This window comes from Cetorhinus maximus, chromosome 22, assembly GCF_964194155.1.
Source record: "Cetorhinus maximus chromosome 22, sCetMax3.hap1.1, whole genome shotgun sequence".
NCBI lineage: Eukaryota > Metazoa > Chordata > Chondrichthyes > Lamniformes > Cetorhinidae > Cetorhinus > Cetorhinus maximus.
Window position 1 is genome coordinate 75,638,720 of NC_135900.1, and position 19,552 is coordinate 75,658,271.

At 44.3% G+C, this 19,552-nt stretch overlaps 1 protein-coding gene across 1 annotated transcript in view; it reads right to left on the reverse strand.

Moving 5' to 3' along the window:
- The window catches only part of nup205 (nucleoporin 205), a 106,718-nt gene that overhangs the window by 21,007 nt on the left and 66,159 nt on the right, over positions 1-19,552 (reverse strand). The window contains exons 26-35 of the mRNA XM_078568534.1: positions 18,733-18,890; positions 13,481-13,561; positions 11,692-11,883; positions 9,967-10,216; positions 7,581-7,679; positions 6,299-6,447; positions 4,878-5,069; positions 3,545-3,666; positions 1,295-1,433; positions 111-237 (exon numbers count right to left, since the gene is read on the reverse strand). Of these exons, the coding sequence (XP_078424660.1) occupies positions 111-237; positions 1,295-1,433; positions 3,545-3,666; positions 4,878-5,069; positions 6,299-6,447; positions 7,581-7,679; positions 9,967-10,216; positions 11,692-11,883; positions 13,481-13,561; positions 18,733-18,890 (1,509 nt within the window). The remainder of the gene's footprint in view (positions 1-110; positions 238-1,294; positions 1,434-3,544; positions 3,667-4,877; positions 5,070-6,298; positions 6,448-7,580; positions 7,680-9,966; positions 10,217-11,691; positions 11,884-13,480; positions 13,562-18,732; positions 18,891-19,552) is intronic.

The following is a 19,552-nucleotide window of genomic DNA, read 5'->3' on the forward strand; positions in this document are numbered from 1 at the left end:
GAATCTGAAAGCCAAAACACACCTATGGAGGGAAAACAAACAGACACACAACCCTTCCCCATGGGTGAAAGCATTGGGAGAAGAAAGTTTCCTGCATTGCCATTTCTTACCTGGTAATGCTGCTTTGCTTATGATGCCTGTCAAAAGTGCCAACTCTTGGAGGGACCCTGCAGTTAACTCCTGGCAGCGTAGGATAGCCTGGATGGGGTCTGAATGGGCAATTAGGAATTGCAGTACCTGTGGAGAAATTCCCATCTAATTATAATGGTGATTAAGAAAGAAAGACTCACATTTATATAGCACCTTTGATGACCTCAGGGCATCACTTTACAATCAATGAAGCACTTTTGAAATGTAGTCACTGTTGTAACGAGGGAAATGCAGTCAATTTGCACACAACAAGCTTCCACAAACAGCAACATGATAATAACCAAGTAACCTGAAGTGATGTTGATTGAGAGATAAGTATTGGCCGAAACACCGGGGAAAACTTTGCTGCTTTTTTTCAAATAATGGTGGGGAATCTTTTACATCCTCCGGAAAGGGCAAAAGTCTCACCTGAAAGATAGCAATTCCAACAATAGGACACTTCCTCAGTATTTCACTGGAGTGTCACCTTAGATTCTGTGCTCAGGTTTCTGGAGTAGGACTTGAAACCCATGATCTTCTGAGGCCCAGTATACTGAGCCATGGCTGATACTCATTTTCAGCTAAAGATTTAGTCTTAGCTCAGCTACTATTGGACCAGATTAACATACATCATTTTATCTGGGTTAGGGATCTGCTCCCAGACTGCTCCTAAACGCTCCAAAACATTATGAAGAATCCCTATGGAAATATTTCCTCCTTGAGAGAAGCAAGTGCAAATCACTGACTGGTCGAGTACAGCTGGAACTGAACTCCATTCCCAAATCCTGTATTTTAAACACACATTTTAAATAGATAGTTTCATCTTTATGAAGATTTATTATTGCATTTCACATTGTCTTTGGTGGCTTGTTTTAGTCTTGTGCTGCGCTATTAAAATTAACTGCAACTCGATGCTTTGAAGTCTAATAGGTTTTTCTTCCAGTATTGTTCTCCATGAAGTATCAGTCGTGTTCCTCAGGAATACTCCCATAGCAGGGATGCTTCACAATGGCTACACAATGAGCTCCAGCTAGCTATTATATCATGGGGACATCACAAATGAAAGAGAACTGGGAACATGAGAGTTAACCTTATGCATTTTTGAGCATTTAGCACATTCCTGCATTGTTGATCAGAATGGAGGAGTCATTTCTGATGTAGTTACCTGTCCCGCAGCCAGCTGGTGTTTCCCAATGCTGGAGGTCAGTATCACCTGGCAAAGTCGAAGAGCTGGGAGCAGAATCTGGTGATACCGCTCCACAGGGGCTGGGATAAATCCTGATGGGTCTCTTGCACAAAACATACTGTAGAAAAAGAAAAACAATAAATATATTGTACTAAAATAGGCCAGCAAATCCCTAGAAAGTACAGGTGAAGAAAACATGTATAGCATACTGAACTGACGGAGGAGAATACAGTGGCAGTATTTGTAACTCAAAGTACTCCCATCCTTTATAATGATGATCATTGTGAACAACTGCTTTAAAATGGTTTTGATCTCTAATTTGTCTAATTGATCTTCCAGATTCAAGGTCTCGAAGTGCAAGGCTCCTCTGTTGATGTCACCAAAGTGTCATTTTCTGCAGCTGCTCATGTGAAAGCATATTCAGCTTGCAGCACAGTTTACCCAGAATGAGACAGCCCAAGAGTGGCTCCAAGGAAGATCTGAGGTCAGGAGTCGAATAAAGCCATTCCTGGCCTGACAGACTGACCTGTTTTCACCCAGCTTTGATGCTCAGGGTTCTTCTGGCCAATCGCGATAACACTACAGAATCACAGAATTGTTACAGCACAGGGGGCCATTCAGCCCATCATATCTGTGCCAGGTCTCCGAATGAGCAATTCATCCAGTGCCAATCCCTGCCTTCTCCTGCTAACCCTGCACATTCTTCCTTTTCAGATAATAACCTAATTCCCTTTTGAATGCCTCAATTGACCCTGCCTTGACCACACACACACACAGACAGTGCAATCCAGATCTTAAGCACTCACTGCATGAAAAACTCTCATGTCACCATTGCTTCTTTTCCCAATTACCTTAAATCTGTGCCCTCTCGATCCTTCCACCAGTAGGAACAGTTTCTCTTTATCTACTCCGTCCAGACCGCTCATGATTTTGAACACCTCTTTCAAATCTCCTCTCAACCTTTTCTTCTCCAGGAAAAAACTGTCCTAACTTCTCTAATCTATGTAATTGAAGTTCCTCATCCCTCGAACTATTCTCATGAATCTTCTCTGCACTCTAATGCGTTCACATCTTTCCTAAAGTGTGGCACTGAGAACTAGACACAATACTCTAGTTGAGGCCAAACCAGTGTTTTATACAAGTTTTAACATAATCTCCTTGCTCTTGTACTCCATGCCCTTATTAATAAAGCCAAGGAATCTGTATGCTTTATTAACCATTCTCGTAGCCTGTGCTGCCACCATCAATGACTTATGCACATATACATCCAGGCCCCTTTGCTCTTGCACCCCCTTTAGAGTTGTACCCATTATTTTATATTGTCTCACCATGTTCTTCCTGCTAAAATGAAACACTTCACACTTCTCTGCATTGAACTTCATCTGCCACCTGTCCGCCCATTTCATCAATTTGTCTATGTCCTTTTGATGATCTACACTCTCCTCCTCACGGTTCACAATGCTTTTAGGTTGCTTATCACCTGAAAATTTTAAAATTATGCCCTGCACACCGAGGTCTAGGTTATTAGTATACGCCAGGAAAAGCAAAGGTCTGATCCCTGGGGAACTCCACTACAAACCTTCCTCCAGACCAAAAAACATCCATTAACCACTAATCGCTGTCTCCTGTCACTCAGCCAATTTTGTACCCATGTTGCTACTGTCCCTTTTATTTCATGAGCTGTAGCTTTGCTCACAAGTCTGTTGTCTGTCATTTTATCAAACGCCTTTGGAAGTCCATGTACACCACCTCAACAGCATTGTCCGAATCAAAGCTCTGTTACTTCTTCAAAAAAACTTCTTACAATCTGACTAATCAGCTATCTCCAGACAGGCCAGAAATTAGCCAGGGACCTAATTAACTGGGTGGCTGAATACCACATGCATAATACCACATTTACCCACTCAGACATTGAATCAGCAGCCTTCATTTGTTTCAGAAGCAATGTGAATTATTTATTGTGGGGAGCCAAAAATAATAGATTATTTTTTTTTTTCATTTTATTTTACAAGTATTAATCAATGTTGCAAAGATTTTAATTCATTTTCACCTGACACAAACTAAACACCAGGGACCAGAGCCCATATCCTCCCCCGACTGTTCCCCCTGACAGTTTTGAATTTGGCATAAGGGCCAGCCCCTGCCCAGCCCAACCCAAAACACACATCCACACAAACCATTACATGAAGAAATGCCGTGAATTTCACTAACTCTACCTGTACTTATTACCTGTGTGACTCCGTTTCAGGCCGGTGATCGTAGACCTGGCATTGGGACAGGCGCACAATAACGCCTGCTGTCAGAAGTTCCAAGGCTCCCTGCTGGATCTTAGCCACTCTTGTCAAGAAGGCCTGGTAAATGTGTTACAGGGAAAACTTAATATGGTTAATTAAAAACAAATAGTTGCAAGGAAAAACATTTGTCTGGTGTTAGAAATCAAATTAAAAGGGTGTGCAAGAACTGATCCAGACAAAAGACACTAACTGGAAACTCTTAAGGCTAGGTTTCTAGCCCGCAGCGCGCAACACTCAGACGAAAACATCCAAATATACACTGTAGACTTTTGTTACAGATAAACCTCCTCACTCAACCAATTACTACAAATGACAATTACTAATCAAGTGTGCAGTAGATAGGCATCTAAAAATTATATAGGTTAAGGTGGCCCAAATTAATCTCTTTCTCCAATGTCATAGTAATCACTTAAGTACAATATCTTGAGGAATGATTAAGCTACTGGAGTACTGTAATAATCAAGACAACAGGAGTTCAAATCCCAGCGTAGTCATTTAAGAATTTCAATGCGGTTTAAAAGATCCAAATAAAAAGCCAGCATCAGTAAAAGTGACCATAAAGCTGATGAATTGTCGTAAACCACAACGGAATACCTATTACCCGCCCCCAAACTAGGTCCCGAATTTATCAGACTGCCTGCCCCAAGATAGGATTTGAAGGGCACAGGCAGTAGAGGTTCACAAGAGGACAGGCAAATTGAATGACAGGTGGGACATGCAATCCTCTCCCAAGTTAAAACTACCTGCCTGTTGGAATCTTACCATATGTCTCGATAAAATGTTTGAATATTAAACATGATACCAAGTAAGGCTGACATAGCAGATTATATCCTGTCATTATGTTCCCCATTTCCTATTTCTTATTCAACCAATGGGCACCAAAAAGCCACAGGGTAGGGAAGAAGCCAATAAACTTGACATGTGTGATATGGTTTACTGGCACTCAAATGGCTCCAGCAGTTTCCACCACTGGACATACCTGTACCAACTAGTAATTCAATCAAGTGCTGAATGAAGGAGCGGTAATCTAGAACTGTCCTGTGTCCATTTCTCATTGTTAACACATTCCAAATGGCTGAGGACAACTCAGTCCTTTTATGGAGCCAATGAAATGGGCCCAAAATGGTTAAACTTACCTGCTGATTAAAGCTGAAATGAAAATCTTGTCCAAACCTGGAGTAGAAGAGGGATTTTTGATGCAGGCACTTCCTAGTTTGATGAATGCCTTTTAAACTTCAGCCCCTCAAGAAGCAGGTACACACACTTACCATTTTGGATTCATACAGGTACAAGGCTTTCAATAATGGAGGCTTGGGACTGAGCATGCTCTGAAGGGTGGTGTCATCCTGGGTCAGGCTGTCTGTCAGTGCTTTAAGGTAGCCGGTGTTGGCGAGGTAGTAGAGCCACTGCTGGTGTTGGTCAATAGCCACAATCCGGTCCATCACCGCCAGTGCCAGCATCTGAAACAGGAAAATCGATTTACTGAAGCGTCATACTGGGCGGTGAATGTGAAACAGGTTGGGGTCACAGGGGTAAACGTCACCTCAATTCATCCCCAGTAACCCCTTGACAGAGTTGATAGTGCATGGTTTGCATAGAGATCAGCTCAGAAGAAAATTAGATGCTGTAAAATTTTGACCAGAGCCAGTAATCTCCTGGACTGGTGGGGTGAGGAGTGTACATATTACGATGCAGACGTCATCACAGTTGCGTAGGACAAGCTGGATGGATCAGAGACTCATTTTCCTGTCAGTCATTGTTCATGACAGAGATCCATAGCTGGATGAAGAACCTCAGAGAGAGTGGGGGGAAATATAGTGGCTGGGGGGAAAGACAAAGGGAGGGATAGTTGTCCACAAATGAGCAGTACCCAACCATCTTTTTGCCCATTTTTGACACCATCCTAAAACCCTCTACAAGATGGTGGTGTGGATCATGTGTACCAGCAGCTCTCTGGAGTCATTACCCAAGGAGCCAGTCTTCATGTGTGACCCAATAAAGAGAGTCGGGTAGGTTGTTCAGGTATCACAGCAGAGCCCAACCATTCTTATACTTAACAAAAAATAAAAAATACCTGGAAAAACTCAGCAGGTCTGCCAACATCGGCGGAGAAGAGTACAGTTGACATTTCAAGCCCTCGAAACGTCAACTGTACTCTTCTCCGCCGATGCTGCCAGACCTGTTGAGTTTTTCCAGGTATTTTTTATTTTTTGTTTTGGATTTCCAGCATCCGCAGTTTTTTTGTTTTTATTCTTATACTTAACATCTACGCTTTGTGGTAGGAGTCACTAAGCAGCAGTCAGGAACCAAAGTTGGTTTCCCATCCCAGTCACATGGCGCTGCAGTAAAATGTAGTGCCCCTTCTGCCACCCGGGATAAGAAAAGAACGGGAATCAGTTGTATTTGCTAGTTTATATTACACTACATGATGCAAGTATCCAACACACCAATTGGGAGCTTCCACCCTTGCATTTGGAGGAAGGGTCAAGGTTTATTTTTGTGGTGGGAGACAAAAAGGAATGTTGAAATCTGAGTTCAATTCTGAAGCGTTTCTGATATTTAATGAAACACCAGCACAGTTTGACTCACATACTTACTATAAATGAATGAAATGTCTGTGTTATGTATAAGAATCTAATTCTGGAACGGTTAAATCCTAACCCTGGATGTTGTGCTCACTCAGACTTACTCTCCCGATTTCATGCCCATCACAAGCATCTCGACAAACAACCTCCATCAATGATGCCCCATAACTCTCTATGATGTTCATGTTGTCTTTTTGGAGCTTAGTGTACTCATCCTCCGGAGCCGTGAGCCTCTGCCACATGGTTTTGTGCCCTGTATCACCCAATTGAAAAAAGAAAAATACATGTTAAGCGGCTAGACTCAAGGCAAACAGTATGATTAAACTCCCTCTAACTGGGAGCAATCACTTGTCGCTTCTGGGACATGATGGAACATTCTAGATCAATCAACAGGGCAGCATCTTTAAAAAGAGCAGTGCACATGTACAGAATGAGCTTTGAAAGCAATGTAGGATTTGAAAGTCAGGCTTTTGTCTGGTTTCATTTCCCCAGTTACTGAATGGGTACCCACAAAATCTAACCAGCTGGTTCACAACTTGACAGCTCATCGCTCACTCTAGGATCTAACCTTGATTGAAATCTGGATCTCTATTGCCCAATCGCAGTATTCCCTCTAAAGTGCACGAGCACACAGCAATCTGGGACTTAGGCTAGAATTTTATCAGCGCTAGAGGGCCTTGGCTATTTGTGGGACCACCCCCTTCACCGGCTATACTTGTCAGCAATGGGGAAACTCAGGATTTCCATCCCTTTAAAGGACAAAAGTCTGAGTGTGGTAGCCACTGCTGAGGACTATACCCTTGAAGTAGAAGCCACAGGAGCAGGTAGCCCTCCTGACCAGGTAGTGCAGTCTGGGGGCATGGGGGTCAGTCAGATAGGCCCAGCACAGGGGGTCAGATGGGGAGGGGGTTTCTGCAGAGTTGGCCACTACCAGCAAGGACTCCTCTGCAGACTATGGAGTGCCCGAATAGGAGGGACCCTTCTGCCCCCACCCAACCCTGAGCCTGCAAGGAGCGCCAGGACTCACCAGGCAGTCTCCCCACAAGTGGAGACCACAATGGGGTGGGACCCTTAATTGACCACTTGAGTGATTCAACTGGCCTCTGGACAGGAGAGCCATCCTCGCAACTGTCCTTATACATCTGGGATCTGCCTAGACTGATAGAATGATTGTGGCACAATCTTGGGACAGGACAGAGTTTTGTTCTGCAATGGGCTGTACTGTAAATGACTTGATGATGGGACAATGGGTTTACTGAAACAGAACATGTTCCATTCTTTGGCTTTAATCCCTCACTCAGATGAGCAAAAAGAAGGACAATGATTGTTCACAAACTGCTATCACTTTCACTTGCAATATTCATATCCTTACAGAGAGCTACATACCTGTTTCCAATGTGTCTGGCTCATCCGGCTTCTGACTCATCTGTAGGTAATATAGCAGTGCTCCGTACAGGTGTGCTCTTACGCGCTGGAAACCCCCACCTGTCAGCAAAAATGCAAGTGTTAGTGCTTCTTTCAATCACCATGGCCAATACACTGGGAAAGTTACCCTGAGGTAGTAGACATTAATATAAGATAGTCACTAACAAACCAAAGAAAGCGCTTAGTAGGAATTGTTTTTTTTTACACAAAACATAGAACTCGCTGTCACATGGAGCGATTGAAGCAGATGGCATTGATACATTCATGAGGGAGAAAGACTGGAGAGATATGGAGTAGCTAGGAGGTAATTCATGTACGACGAGGATCATGGAGTAGAAACAGTTCAGAGACTGAAGCAGCCTGCTTCTGTGCACTGGGTTATATGTAACTTCTTCCTCATGTCAGAGGAAATTATATTTTAAAAATTGTGGGTGCATGAGGTCAGGACAAAGTCTGCCAATGTAGGAGCAGTGGCTTGAGGGAATCTTAGAAATCCCTCTAGTGGTCTAGATTGTTAACTGCAACTTCTCATATAAAATTGAATCTGCTGTGGGCAAACGCCATTCAGTTTCTCCACTAACAACACAGAATCAAAGTACAAGAGCTAAGTGCCACATATTCCAACTTCATACGTGGCCAGGCTTTTTGTGACTCCTGAGAGCAGTTGGTGAAGGCAGTGCATAAAGAGTAGACAACATATCTGTTCCTTATTGGTCGATTCTCTGCACCCTAACATTATTATAAGGGTCTCACAATACTTCCTGAGTTTCCAAAATTTCAGATTTTACGCAATGTTCCACACTCCTCCCCTGAAAACAGTATGGCCTGAATTTTCTGGTCAGTGTGTGGGGGCGGGCCCCGCTCGCTGACATGTAAAATGACGTGAGGTGACGTCAGGCGTGCGTCCTGGCATCATTCCCATCTTCAGTTCGGCGGACATGCACAGGAGTCGGCTGCATGTCCGCCGAACTGTCAAAGGCCTATTAAGGCCGTTAATAATCTAATTAAGCTGGTTGTCTGGGCCAAAAACAAAAATAGCTGGAAAAACTCAGCAGGTCTGACAGCATCTGCGGAGAGGGACACAGTTAACGTTTCGAGTCCGTGTGACTCTTCATCAGAACTAAGGAAAAACAGCATTTCTATTTTTCCTTAGTTCTGATGAAGAGTCATATTTACTCGAAACGTTAACTGTGTTCCTCTCCGCAGATGCTGTCAGACCTGCTGAGTTTTTCCAGCTATTTTTGTTTTTGGCCCAGACAACCAGCATCCGCAGTACTTTGCTTCTACCTTAGTTGACTGGGTCGCCAGGCAGCCTTCACATTTATCATAAAACCTCATCCACGGGTGGGATGAAGTTTCATGAAGTGTTTATAAACTGAATAAAAATTATTAAAATTCATTGACATGTCCCAGCTCATGCGACACTGTCACATGAGGGGACATGTCTGAATAATCTTTTCTTTATTTTAATTCTTCCTAATCAAACTAATCTCCCCGAGGCAGCTCTGTGCCGCAGGGAGATTTCTGCGCTCTTTTGTGCACAAGCGATCGGCTGCACGCCTGTGCGCGCCTGCTCCTGCTCAAACCTCCCCCGACGGGAGAAAATTCTCCCCTATATGTCCGTAGGTCAGAAGTCAGTAAGGGCATGGGTTCAGTCTACTCAAAAGCTCAAACGATAATATTCAATAGTCAGGGATTTATATGAATACTGTACATAAGCATGGATTAATTTTTAAAAAATCCAAAGATGGGCTTGATGGCCTCCTTCTGTTACCCTAATGACTCTTTGACTTCCTGGGCTAAAGAGATGTGAGAGGAACAAAAGTCAGGGCAATGGTTCTTGATCTTAATCCTGAAATATTCCTTTGTAAAGGGGCTCAAAAAAATCACAGGAACAGGACTGGGTCCTTCAGCCCCTTGAGCCTGTTCCACAATTCAATTAGACCAAGGCTGATCTGTACATCAACTCCATCTCCACGGGTTCAATATCTCTTAGCAAACAAAAATGTTCAATTGACTACCCCCCAGCCCTAATCGCTTTTTTTGGGAGAGAGTTCCAGAGTTCCACTAATAACCCTTTCAATGAAGAAGTGTTTCTCTTGACAGCATTTCTGAATGACCTAGCGCTAATTTCAAGATTATGTTTTCTTGTTCTGGACTCCCCCAAAGGAAATAGGAAAATAATGATGCATTGATAGCTAATCTGTTAACTCCTGTAACAGTGCTGCTGTTAACTGACAGTAACGCAAGGGAAGAACAACAAAAAAAAAATTCTTACATGATCCACCTACTGCTCCATGTACTACACTGCACAATAAAGAATGGTGTCACTTTCACTGGAACCCACCGGTTCTGAGGATGAAATCCAAGAGTTTCCTGAGGATGATGTGAAGAGAAGAGTCTCCGATAGAGGCAAAGCCAGCTGATACCTCCCCTGCTGTTGTGGTGCTGCCGTCGAGGATGGTGACGTGCTGGGAGTGAGTGTTGAGCGCCTGTTTCTGCTCGCTGCGCACCGTCTGGCTGAGGTGAGCAGTGAGAGTGAACACTGCTCCAGCCACCACGGGCATGAGTTCCTGAGCAGCCTCCTCTTTGAGGATCTAAGAAGGAAAGAGGCAGAGTCTCACAAAACTATCAGACTACACAGCACCATAAGATATAAGCTGATCAATATATGCTCCCAAGCATCTCTTTGCAATCCTACCGTATCTCAATTTATTTTACGCTTGGTATTCACTTGCTTTTATTTAATTTTAGCAGGCACCCAAGCTACCTTTCTATTTTTCCCCCTTCAGCTATTCACATACACTTTCTATGTCTTTTTAAAAATTTCTCTCATTATGCCTTTTTGTCTCGTATTAATATCACTTCTGCCATTTAACTGTCTCTTGTTTTTAACCCAAGTATTTAATAGGTCATTCTATTTCTTTACTTGTATGACCTCGATTTTCCCCTTTACCCACATCCTCTATTAAAATGTTGCTCATCTGTAATAGATTCCAATCGCAAGGAACAGGTTGAAGCGTCACTCCTACCACAGATCTAGGGTATTCCAAATCTACAATCCATGCCGACTTAATACTAGTGCAACTGAAATACTTCAGCAACATGATGCTGCTGTATATATTGTGAATGGACTCTGCTTGTGGGGCGAGATAGATTCAGAAATTGGCTGGGGAACCGATACACTGAGTATGGGACTTGGCATTGAGGTGAGAATCTTCTCTACTTTGAGGTATGTGACATTCAAGAGCTGAGCCCGATCTGCCTACATCAGTGTGAAACAGAGACCCAGAAAGCAATTACCTTTCTTGCTGGTGGCACAAGAGGCAAAGGTACTATTTAATTTTTTTCTGATACAGAAAACAATTAAATAATCAATGGGTCTGAAGTTACAGTGAACAGCCTAATTAAAAAAATATTAATGTCATCACAGTCACTTAGGGCACAAAAAGAGGCCATTTAGCCCATCAAGTCCATGACAGTTCTGCAATGGCACTACCACTCACTGTTTAAAAAAGTTTTTTTCCTCACATTCCCCCCCCACCGTATCTCTTGCCCAAAACTTTAAATCTGTATCCCCTAGTCCTTGGTCCTGCAGCTAATGGGAAGTTTTTCTTCATCTAGCTTTTGCAGACTTGTCATAATCTTATATACGCCTATCAAATCGCTCCCCCATCTCCTTTGCTCCAACAAGACCCCAGCTTCTCCAACCTAACCTTGTAGCTAAAATCCCTGAAACCATTCTGGTAATGCCTCTGCACCCTCCTAAGGACTCTCATATCCTTCATAAAGTGTGGTGACCAGAACTGGATGCAATACTCCAAAAAAAAGCTCTGGTTAGGTCACAGCTAGAGAGCAAAAAGGAATAAAAATGAACTGATTCTTACAGTGTTTAGGGATTTGTTTCAAGTCCTATCCTCCTGACTGATGATATATGGGTTATAGATACTGAGAAATTAAGAAATCGTTTTTGCAGTTTACCAATGCAATTTAGTTGTTAATATTTCAGTGCTTACAATTAATAAACTGCATTGTAATGATAGAAGCTTGCGGCAGGGCATTTTTGCATCACCTTGTCATGGAGTTCGTGTAGAAGGTCCCGGATGACCAGCTGCCTGTCCTCTTCCTGAATCAGATCCAGTGGGCAAGCTGCAAGTATGATCTCGACAAGGTGGCGCCACGACTCCAACATATGCCGCTTGGCGTGTAGGCACTCACGCAGTTTGTTCCTCTCCACCACGTGCTGCAAGATCGTGTTTATCTCCTGAACAACATGGTCAGAACATTAGGAAAAAGGCATGCTACGTATTCAGCTGGCAACATGCAAAACGGCTTCTCTCCTCAAAAGTAGGCTGGAGTGAAAACAAAGACTGGGAATGTTGGAACAACCCGGAAACTTGGGAAATTCACAGCAGTCCTGACAACATGTGAAAAGTGGCAAGGGAGAAGTTTGGATGGAAATCCTCTGTGACTATGTCAACCTGTCTGCTATCTTCACAGATGCCTGCAGACTAATCACAATGCAGACAATACAAGATTGTGTATAAGATTATGAGGGGCATGGACAGGGTGGATAGGGAGCAGCTGTTCCCTTTAGTTGAAGGGTCAGTCACAAGGGGACATAAGTTCAAGGTGAGGGCAGGAGGGTTAGGGGGGATGTGAGGGAAAACTTTTTAACCCAGAGGGTGGTGATGGTTTGGAATGCGCTGCCTGGGAAGGTGGTGGAGGCGGGTTGCCTCACATCCTTTAAAAAGTGCCTGGATGAGCACTTGGCACGTCATAACATTCAAGGCTATGGGCCAAGTGCTGGTAAATGGGATTAGGTAGGTAGGTCAGGTGTTTCTCACGTGTTGGTGCAGACTCGATGGGCCAAAGGGCCTCTTCTGCACTGTGATTCTGTGAATATTTGCAAATTAAAAGCACCCATGCTGTTCTTATGAATAAGATATTTTTACAGCTGAGTAAGTTGCCCTTTTCTACTTGCTGTTCTCAACTTAACCTCACCCTCACTTGTTCCAAAAGCTAAAAGCTTTGGTTGAAGGAATCATTGATCTATGGGCTCAGTTCCACACATTGGACAAACTGAACTGTCTTCCTTTCAACATCCCTGTACCACTCCTCTTGACATTAAGTCTTTGCTTGAGCATAGAAAGGAATTACATTTCTGAAGTACCTTTCATGAGACTTCCCAAAACACTTGACAGCCAATGAAGTACTTTTGAAAAGTAGTTACCGTCATAATGTAGGAAAATGCAGCAGAGAACGCAGGAGCAACAAGCTCCCACAACATTAATTTAGTAAATAACCATACAATCTGCTTTAATGATGTTGGGTGAGGGATAAATATTGGTCAAGACACCAGGTAGAACTCCTCTGCTCTTGAAGTAGTGCAATGGGATATTTTACACCCACCTGAGGGACAGGGCCTGTCCGTTTAACTACTTTCCAAATGGCTCCAACAGTATAGTACTCCCTCTGTACTGGACCCAAGTCTCAGCAGAGATTTTATGCTTTAGTTTTTGGGTAGGACTTAAGCCCATGACCTATCACTCAGGGGTAAGAGTGCTACTACTGAACCAAGACTGACACTCCATCGGCACTGGTTACCCTCTGGTGCTTTAACCAAGTGGCCATTCTCCATGTATCATCAAGCTCTTCAATCCAGACGGCATCACAACACAGATCAACTCACTCAATACAGACAGTTAATCTGAAAATCTGAAAGCTTTATGAACAGTTTCAGCTGTCTGCTAAATAAAATGATGATGTATTGGGGATTGGGGCAGGGAGCCCCCACTTATTTTAACAATAAATAGACAATGAAGTGGAGCAAACAAGTAACCCATTGCACAGAGTCTCACCTCCATTAGTAAAGGTCTTTGCCCTATGGCTGCCATTCCCTGCAGGGCATTCACTTCAGCAACAAGTACTCGGTGAAGGAGCTGCAATGTAAAATAATTCACAGTGAAAACTAGTAACACAAGATTTCAACACATCTGAAGATGGCATCCCCACTACCTGATCTGCAATAAGCAGGTAGCTTGCAGCCTTCATCAGACATTGTTACAACAGGAGGGAAAAATAGTTGAAGGGGCAGGCAGTTCTTTACATTAAAGTTATAAAGTGCTTTACATAGGAACATAGGACATAGGAGCAGGGGGAGGTCAAGCCTGCTTCATCATTCGATAAGATCATGGCTGATCTGATAGTGGTCCCAAACCCATTTTCCCATCTGCCCCCTTATCTTATCAAAAATCTAACTAACTTAGTCGTGGATAAGTTCAATGAATTTAATATTGAATAAATTCAATAAATCCAATCCAAAATCCTTCTCCTGGGTTAGAGAATTCAACAGACTAACAACCCTCAGAAAAAATTTCTTCTCATCTGCATCTCAAAAGGGAGGCCTCACATTCTTAAACTCTGACCCCTAGTTCTAGTCTCCCCCACAAGAGGAATCATGCTCCAGGTATTCAACCTATCAAGTCCTCTCCCAGGTGGGCTGTGACCAAGGCTTGAGAGCCCCACCCAACCTTCCATATACCGTCACCACTGCTGAGGCGGCACATGATCCTTCCCCTGCTGGGCCGCAGCCTGTAATCCCGAGATGGGGCCCAGCCACAGCCAGCTGAGACCTTGATATTTAGGCCATGGGCAAAGCCGACTGCTCCCCTAAATGGTGGGGCAATTGAGCTAGATCCTACTTTAGGCAGACAAGTGCCAATGATGGGCAACTTTCTATAATTGGGTGTCTGTGCTCTGTTACGGTCTAAAACATCACACAGTGGTATGGATGAATTAAACTAGACTGTGATCATATGGCTGAGTCTGAGGGGGAAAAACAGAAGTCGACTGTTCTTATCTTGTTACTCAATAATACCCAGGCATGTGCAATAATTATTTACCCCATATCATAATCCAAATCCCCATTTCAAAGCATTTACTGTTAGTCCCTCAAAGCCATTGTCAGTGAAGGAAGAGGAGGAAACAGATGTGAGAGTGAGCAGTTGGGACTGTATATCAGAAAAGGTGCAAGATGAAAGATAGGTAAACTTATATGAGAGAGGGCGAAGGAACCAAATCAGAGACCAAGGCTGTCATGATCCTGGGTTATGAAGTAGAAGCCTCAGTCAGAGCACCAATACACAGGACTGACCAACAAAAACAATTTCCACTTTAAACTCAGCTGGGTCACATGTTCAACAGCCACCTGGCTTGACATTTTAATTGGCTGATGGTTTGACTCAAATATTTGGCGATCATGCAAATAAGTATTTGGCTTATCTTAAATAGATATTTTTTAAACTCAAAGGAACCAACTTCACACAATTTACAGAAAGTCACCCTGACAGGCTATTGGGCTGTTTGTTACATTTGCTATCCTGCAAAATCAAACATTTTTTTTCATTCATTCAAGGGACGTGGGCTTCGCTGGCTGGGCCAGCATTTATTGCCCATCCCTAGTTTCCCTTGAGTGGTAGTGAGCTGCCTTCTTGAACCGCTGTAGACCACATGGTGTAGGTACATCCACAGTGCTGTTAGGGAGGGAGTTTCTGGATTTTGACCCAGCAACAGTGAAGGAACGGTGATATATTTCCAAGTTTTCAAGTGATGGTGAGCAGATTAGAGAGGAGCTTCTAAATGGTTGTGTTCCTATTTATCTGTCTCCCTTGTCCTTCTAGATGGCGGTGGTCGTGGGTTGCAAGGTGCTGTCTAAGGAACCATGATGAATTCCTCCAGTGCATCTTGTAGATGGTACACACTGCTGCCATTGTGCATCAATGGTAGAGGGAATGAATGTTTGTGGGTGTGGTGCCGATCAAGTGGGCTGCTTTGTCCTGGGTGGTGTCAAGCTTCGAGTGTTGTGGGAACTGCACTCATCCAGGCAAGTGGAGAGTATTCCATCACACTCCTGACTTGTGCCTTGTAGATGGTGGACAGACAGATTGGGGAGTCAGGAGGTGAGTTAATCATCACAGGATTCCTAGCCTTTGACCTGATCTTGTAGCCACAGTATTTACATGGCTAGTCCAGTTCAGCTTCTGGTCAATGATAACCCGCAGGATGTTGATAGTGGGGGACTTGCGATGGTAATGCCATGAACGTCAAGGAGCAATGTTTAGATTATCTCTTGTTGGACATAGTCATTGCCTGCCACGAATGTTACTTGCCACTTGTCAGCCCAAGCCTGGATATTGTCTTGCTGCATTTGGGCATGGACCGCTTATGTATCTGAGGAGTCACAAATGGTGCTGAACATTATGCAATAATATGCAAATATCTCCACTTCTGACCTTATGATGGAAGGAAGGTCATTGATGAAGTAGCTGAAGATGGTTGGGCCTAGGACACTACCCTGAGGAACTCCAGCAGTGATGTCCTGGAACTGAGATGATTAACCTCCAACAACCATCTTCCTTTGTGCTAGGTATAACTCCAACCAGTGGAGAGCTTTCCCTCCGATCCCCAGTTTTGCTAGGGCTCCTTGATGCCACACCCTGTCAAATGCGGCCTTGATGTCAAGTGCAGTCACTCTCACCTCACCTCGGGAGTTCAGCTCTTTAATCCATGTTTGAACCAAGGCTGTGATGAGGTCAGGAGCTGAGTGGCCCTGGCGGAACCCAAACTGGGCGCCTGCGTGCAGTTTATTGTTAGGCAAGTGCCACTTGACAGCACTGCTGATGACCCCTCCACCGCTTCACTAATAATCGAGAGTAGGCCGACGGGGCAGTAATTGGCTGGGTTGGATTTGTCCTTGCTTTTTGTGTACAGGACATACTTGGGCAGTTTTTCACAGGAGGTGTGTTACTCATTGCAGAGTTCCTAGCCTCTTGGCCTGCTCTTGTAGCCACAGTATTTGTATGGCTAGTCCAGTTCAGCTTCTGGTCAATGGTAGCCCCCAGGGTAGCCGCCAGTGTTAAAGCTGTAATGGAACAGCTTGGCTAAGGGCGTGCCAAGTTTTGGAGCACAAATCTTCGGTACTATTGCCGGAATATTGTCAGGGGCCATAGCCTTTGCAGTATTCAGAGCCTTCAGCTGTTTCTTGACATCACGTGGAGTGAGTTGAATTGGCTAAAGACTGGCACCTGCGATGCTGGGGCCCTCCAGAGGGAGAGATAGGCCATCCACTCAGCACTTCTGGCTGAAGATTGTAGCAAATGCTTCAGCCATATCTTTTGCACTGGTGTACAGGTCTCCTCATTGAGGATGGGGGTATTTGTGGAGGATCCTCCTCCAGTGAGTTGTTTCATTGTTCATAACCATTCACGACTGGATGTGGCAGGACCACAGAGCTCAGTTCTGATCGGTTGGTTGTGGGATCGCTTAGCTCTATCACTTGCCGCTCACGCCGTTTGGCATGCAAGTAGTCCTGTGTCGCAGCTTCAGCAGGTTGACATCTCATTTTTAGGTATGCCTGATGCTGCTCCTGGCATGCCTTCCTACACTCTTCATTGAACCAGGATTGACCCCTTGGCCTGATGGTGATGGTAGTGTGGGGAATATGCCAGGCTGTGAGATTACAGGTTGTGTTCAAGTACAATTTTGCTGCTAATGGTCCACCGCGCCTCATGGATGCCCAGTCTCAAGTTACTAGATCTGTTCAAAATCTATCCCATTTAGCACAGTGGTAGTGCCACACAACACGATGGAGGGTATCCTCAATGTGAAGGTGGATCTTTGTCTCCACAACGACTGTGTGGTGGTCACTCCAGATGCATCTGCAGCAGGCAGGTTGGTGAGGTTGAGGTCAAGTATGTTTTTCCCCCTCACCACCTGCCGCAGACCCAGTCTAGCAGCAATGTCCTTAAGGACTTGGCCAGCTCGGTCAGTAGTGGAGCTACCGAGCCACTCTTGGTGATGGACATTGAAGTCCCGCACCCAGAGTACATTCTGTGCCTTTGTCACTCTCAGCACTTGTTTCCTCCAAGTGGTGTTCAACATGGAGGAGCACTGATTCATCAGCTGAGGGAGGGCAGTATGTGGTAATCAGCAGGAGGTTTCCTTGCTCATGTTTGATCTGATGCTATGAGACTTCATGGGGTCCGGAGTCAATGTTGAGAACTCCCAAGGCAACTCCCTCCCTACTGTATACCACTGTGCCGCCACCTCTGCTGGGTCTGTGCTGCCGGTGGGGCAGGACATACTCTGGGATGGTGATGGTGGTTTCTGGGCCATTATCTCTAAATTATAATTCTGTGAGGATGACTACGTTGCTCTCCCAATTTTGGCACTTGCCCCCAGATGTTAGTAAGGAGGAATTGGCAGGATTGGCAGGGCTGGGTATGCAGTGGTCATTTCCGGTGCCTCGGTTGATGCCAGGTGGTCCGTCCAGTTTCATTCCTTTTTTGAGACTTTGTAGTGGTTTGTTACAACTGAGTGGCTTACTAGGCAATTTCAGAGGGCATTTAAGAGTCAACCACAATGCTGTGGATCTGGTGTCACATTTAGGCCAGACCAAGTAAGGACAACAGATTTCCTTCCCTAAAGGACATTAATGAACCAGATAGGCTTTTACAACAATCGACAATGGTTTCATGGTCATGATTAGACTTTTAATTCCAGATTTTTATTGAATTCAAATTCCAACATCTGCCGTGGTGGGATTTGAACCCGGGTCCCCAGAGCATTATCCTGGGTCTTTGGATGACTAGTCCAACTACGCCATTGTCTTCCTGATTCTGTGAGGATGGAACATTAAACTGCTGCCAAAGGCAAAGAACGTTCAACTGTTGGCAAGGGGAGGGGCACTAAATATACAGTCAATACAGGGGGGAAAGAGAGCTGGAGATCTGAGAAGGGTGCTAGGAGAGCGAATAGTAGAGATAGTATGAACAGGAAGAATGGACACAAGATAGAAGGAACGCATGATAAGGACTCGGTTGGAATAGAGGCTATGCTAGGGAAGGGGCTATGAGGTAAAGGGAATACAATAGGGCTGAATTCCAGACATAGTGGAAATGCAAACGGAAGGAATACTAGAAACTTTTTTTAAAAATTGAAACATTTAGTGGCAGTGTGGTACGGACAGGAAATAGATTGAATGTGGATACGGGAGCAGGAGGGGAGGGCTAAAAAAAGCGCTAATGCAAGGCTGTACTCAGACATCAGTTACCTTCACATTGCAGACAGTCTGGCCCTGTTGGTTCTTGTGCTCACAGTTAGAGATAACTTGTTCAATCTGGGTACGATCAAAGAAATCCAAATGAAGCTCTTCTGGGGACTCTTGGCGAAAGTCAATTGAATCTAGAATACTCAGGATCTTTCGACGTACTAGATCAAAAGCAACATATATCAAAACTCACAGGAAACGGCATTTTAAAATATTATTGACTGCCTAAATCTACAACAACGACTTGCATTTATCTAACCCCTTTAGCATAATAAAATGTCCCAAGGAGGTAGAAGGGCAGACGATCAAAAGCTTGATATGTTTTAAGGAGAGTTCTAAAGGTGGAAAACAAGGTGGAGGGGTTTAGGGAGAGCATTCTAGGGCTTGGGGCCCAGGCAGCTGAAGGCACAGCTGCCAATGGTGGAGCGATGGAAATTACGGATGCTGAAGAGGGCAGAATTAAAGCAGCGCAGACATCCTCAGAGGGTTGTAAGGTGGCAGGAGATTTGAGATAGGGAGGGCGACAAGGCCATGTTTTAAAAACAAGGGTTTTAAAAACAAGGATGAGAGTTTTAAAAGAGACATTGTTTAACAAGCAGCCAGTGTAGATCAGCAAACACAGGAATGATGAGTGAATGGAATCTGGTGCGAGTTAGGAGACAGGCAGCAGAGTTTCGGAAGACCTCAAATTTACAGCGGATAGAACGTGGGATTTAAAAAAAAATTCTTTCATGGATGTGGATGTCACTGGCAAAGCCAGTATTTGTTGCCCATCCCTAATTGCCATTGAACTGGCCTTGCTCAGTCATTTCAAAGGGCAGTT